This window comes from Limulus polyphemus, unplaced genomic scaffold, assembly GCF_000517525.1.
Source record: "Limulus polyphemus unplaced genomic scaffold, Limulus_polyphemus-2.1.2 Scaffold404, whole genome shotgun sequence".
Lineage (NCBI taxonomy): Eukaryota > Metazoa > Arthropoda > Merostomata > Xiphosura > Limulidae > Limulus > Limulus polyphemus.
The window spans coordinates 202,719-207,515 of record NW_013666014.1 but is presented as its reverse complement, the minus strand read 5'-3'; the positions used below and the strand labels follow the sequence as shown (position 1 = coordinate 207,515).

Sequence of the window (4,797 nt, the reverse complement as noted above, 5' to 3'; positions counted from 1 at the left end):
CAATATATATATATATATATATATATATATATTAAAATATAAATATTGAGGGTTAACAGTAAAATTTATGTTTCACCGTGTTCGAGAAAATTAAGCAGTTGATGTCATGAAAGGATCTGTAGATAACAAAATATTCTGGGTAAGAGAAAGAAAATTCAGTTTGGTAGAAGTTGTTAAACCTTTAAAGTTACATAACTTACAGACTTGTTATTGTAATGACATTATTATTGACATGTGCAGTGGCCGTATTTTTAATATAATTCGAAAAAATTTTTACTATTGTGGTAATGTATTAAGTGAAATTAGGTAAAAATGTAGCAGAGTGAAATTGCCACTCTGATCTGCAATAATTTGCTCACAAAGCACTGAAAATTTATAAAGATAAGTCATCTGTGTCTGAGTCTGTACTGTTTCATAGTTTAACTTGTATAAATAGTACAAAATCTCAAAAATGTGGAATTTATTTTTTATATACAAGTTACTGTATTAAATGCTGCATAATCTTTATTGAATGTCTTGTATAAGTAATTTTTATTACTCAAAATTGAAACATGAAGTCATAAAACATTATAGGGGACCAACTTCATAAATTTTCCCACGTCGTCTCAAAGACCTATACACTTACGTTTTTCAAAAGCAAGTTTTGGAAATTCACAATTTTTTGCAACAAGCATTTGCATTTGTTTTAGGATAATGTTTTAAAGTTTCACAGTTGCATCTTCTTTGACCAACAAATAAAACTCAAACTGTATACTAAATTTTTATATCTTTTACCACACGATGATTATTGTTTTCAGATAGGAATTAAGTAAAATAATGATGAAGTGAGCTTATTAGTGTTTTCCATTTCATGAAACATAACCATTCAACTTCTTAGTTTGGAAGTATTTTAATTAAAAGAGTTTTTCTTTACAGCCAGAATTCTTGAAATCACTGTCAGATGTACTTCAACATGCAGGCAATAGTCCCGTGGCTAGAATGGCAGCTGGCCTACAGCTCAAAAATTCTCTCACTTCTAAAGATTCTGAAATCAGGGTTCAGTATCAACAGAGGTGGTTTCAGTTCCCAGAGGATATTAAAACATATATTAAAAAGAATGTAAGATCAATATTTTGGAATAAAAAGTTTTTAATTTTTGTATATTACACTAAAATACTTTTCTGTTAATTTTATTCTCCTGAAAATTTTGACTGCAGTATTTATATGAACATATTAAATTTCTTTTCTTTGAAATTTATATATTATGTTAGAATGCAATAGACGTAAGTATATTTTAATTGTCAACAGTTAAAGAAACTTCTGAGCACACTAATATTTGCTTATTGTTCCATTAAAGTTAGCAGTAAATCATATAAAAAAATAATTTGAAGTGTCAATTCTAATATAAATTTATTTTCAATTCTATTTATTGGAAAAAATGTAGCTACCTCGTACAACTTCACATAAAATAAAAAATAAATCATGATGCCAATACAGCTCATATTTCCACTGTTTATGTTATACATGTGTGTGTATGTGTTTTTACTATGTTCTCTCTCTATATATATATATTGTATATTCATCTTTTTTTTTCTTCAGGTATTGGCATCCCTAGGAACAGAAACCATTAGACCTAGTTCAGCAGCACAGTGTGTTGCTTATGTTGCTGTAGCAGAACTACCACATGGTCATTGGCCAGAACTTATTCAGATCCTCACTCAGAACATAACTGACCCAAGCAGTTCTGAGATGATGAAAGAATCAACTTTAGAAACTATAGGATATATTTGTCAAGATATAGTAAGTAACTTAAAAAGTTGAAATGCTTCAGTATAATGTTTTTATTGTTGTAAGTTGTACTTAGTGTAACTAAAAAAGCAGTAAATGTGAATGGGAAATGTAAAGAGTTTGTTTGCTATTTAATTCAGAAATGTACTGAAAATATTTAAAAGTCAGTATTTTCTTGACCTACTATACAGATCAGTGGAAATAGCTTTAAGGTAGATGACACAAATATCAGTTATGCGTTTTAATATCATGTAATCCAGAGTTTAAAATAGTTGTTGGCATTTGGCATATTAATAATTTTATAAGTCTCAAAGGTAACCGTTTATGATGTGATGAAATTTTTTAACTTTAAAAGTTGTTTAATTTTTATTTTGGAAGCTAGTATTAATTGTTATTTTGTCAAAAAATATTCAGTGATTTGAATAGACATTAGGGAATGGTTGACAGCACCGTATGATTTAATATACAGTATTAAGTGGCCTTACAACAGTTAAATCACAATTTATTAGTACCATAACAATAGGTATTAAAACACAGGTACAAACAATGTATTAATTTTTTTAAATCTTATTAAAACAAAAACTGGTGCCTTATATTACTAGAATATTATCCTCATTTTCAAACTATGGCTATAGTTCTCAACTATTAAATTTTGCAGAACTTTTATAGCCTTATTTTCTTTAGAGGAAAACTAATTTTTTATTAGTAATGATTTATGTATTTTTTAACAGGAACCTGATGTTCTTGTTACTCAATCCAATGACATTTTAACAGCAATAGTTCATGGAATGCGAAAAGATGAACCCAGTGATCATGTAAAGCTAGCTGCCACCAATGCACTTTTAAATTCGTTAGAGTTTACCAAAGCAAACTTTGCAAAAGACTCTGAACGTCACTTTATAATGCAAGTTGTTTGTGAAGCAACCCAGTCATCAAACACTCAGGTGAGTGAAATGCTAATTCTTTGGTTTATATTTTGTGATATACAAAAACAGTTTGAAGAGCATAATTTGTTCCCTAAGCTCGTGCTATGCTTAGCTATATAAACACAAGGTTAGTGATTGTACAGATGTTTGAAATTGTTCAGAAGTTATTTTATGATATTATTAATGAAGTTCAAATGAATTAAAATTTACATTTATCTGTTAAACATCAAAAAATATTAGTATTGTTGTAAATAAATTATTACAATCACACTTGTTTACTTCCTGGTAGGCCTTTAATATTGTAATTTAAATGGATTTATTAAGTTGTGCTGTGATGATATCAATCACTTAAAATAAGAATATGGCATATAATTTTTTCGTGATATTTTTCTAAGTTCTTTATATTTAGGTATTATTTGCCATTGAAAGTATTGAAAAATTTAGAAAACTTGTACCATCAACGTGTTTTTAACTATATGAAATACAAATTTTTTGTTTCTTTGCACTATCTGATTCTTGTAGTACACTTACACTGTCAAGTAAGATACTGTTGGATTTAATGCATTAGACAAATCAAAAGTTACTTCCCAAGAAACTTTATGGGAGTGTATTAGAGACATTTGGAGTAATATCCCAAAAGACACTTTGATTAAATATGTTGCAACAATGCCTGAAAGACTGTTTGCAGTTATTAAAGCAAAAGGGGGACACAAAATATTAACTGTTTGCTGCACTCAAGCACTTCTACTAAATATGAATATTGATAAAATGTTGATGTTTCACCTGTGATTTACCTTTTATTGTTTTTTGAAAGTAGCTTGAAATCTAATTTTTGACTTTGTCCTAACACTTTTGCACTGTACTGTATTTTCTTGTTTTTGGAAATTATTGGTGAGGTGTTTTCCTTCATTTAGTTTACTTGAGAATTTTTCTGTTGGCTTGAAAATTGGTTTGATTTGGTTGTTTTTCAGTAACATATATTTTATTTGAGATTTCTGGGTAATAAGAGAAACATATGGTTAGGTTTTGTTTTATCTATATTATTTCTTTGGATTTGTTTATAAAAATTTTTATTTCATTTTGTAGAACAAATTGAAGGTAATATAGGTATCAAATCTTTGTGATACAGCAGAATTTTTTAAGTAGTCAATTTGTATGATTAAATTTTGATAAAGCCTATTTTATTTTTGGTTTTAAACATGGTTTGATCTTTTATGTGAGGAGATAGACTGTCACTGCCTGGTTTTTCATAAACTTCTGTTCATATTGTGTCATCAGAATTTCTTGTGATTAAAATGTCTAGAGAAGTAATTTTATTGTGACTTTTGGCTTTGTAAGAGAACTATATATAAAAGTCACTGTGTCTTGAAAGTTTCTTAACTATCAGTTATCTTTTGGTGTAACATTGTGCATGTAGAAGAGTTGGTTTTTGAAGTCATCCATGTAAATGTTGCAGAGAAAAGGTGATAGAGGACTTCCCATACGGAGTCCTTGATTCTGTTGAAAATGCTCATTGTTGAACTGAAAATAGAAATTGTTAATATTAGCAGGGTAATGATTTATTCTTTTTCAGATTGAGGTGTAAATGTCTTATCAATTTTTTTGTAATTGAACATCTAGAGTCCCCATTATTGGAACTTTTGTGAACAAACTTGTTATATCAAATGATGTTGATGTTTTCATATTTGAAATGGAATACTTGGAGTTCTTTACAGTGTACTTGTTTGAGTCTTGTAAAAATGACAGTCTTTTGGTTAAGTATTTAGGTAAAAAGTAAGTTGGACCATTATTGGATGTAGCAATAGGTCTAAAAGGTATCTCTTTATCCCTTTCTATGCTGGTCACAGGTGAAAGGCCATGTCATCTCGTTTGTTTACTCACATCAACATTTTATTGAACTACTATTTCATTAATCTATGTCAATAAGTTTGGTATCAAACTGTAGATTATAATTCAAATTTTAAAGCTATTCATTACTTGATTTGTTAGTTTAAAAGTAAATATTAAAGAAAACACAGATAAACATTGATTTTTGTGTGTCATGTGGTATGTTGAATGCAGCACTGGTTCAAATTATTTTTTTGTGTGTCAAAATACAAAATCT

At 28.5% G+C, this 4,797-nt stretch overlaps 1 protein-coding gene across 4 annotated transcripts in view; it reads left to right on the top strand.

Annotated features, from left to right (window-relative positions):
- LOC106458018 (importin subunit beta-1-like) overlaps window positions 1-4,797 on the top strand; it is a 109,891-nt gene that overhangs the window by 40,735 nt on the left and 64,359 nt on the right. For all 4 annotated transcript variants that reach the window (XR_002610291.1, XM_013917467.2, XM_022384127.1 and 1 more), the window contains exons 3-5: window positions 916-1,098; window positions 1,579-1,779; window positions 2,499-2,711. Coding sequence is in view for 3 of the 4 variants with exons in the window: in XM_013917467.2 (XP_013772921.1) it covers window positions 916-1,098; window positions 1,579-1,779; window positions 2,499-2,711 (597 nt within the window). In the remaining variant the exon portion in view is untranslated. The remainder of the gene's footprint in view (window positions 1-915; window positions 1,099-1,578; window positions 1,780-2,498; window positions 2,712-4,797) is intronic.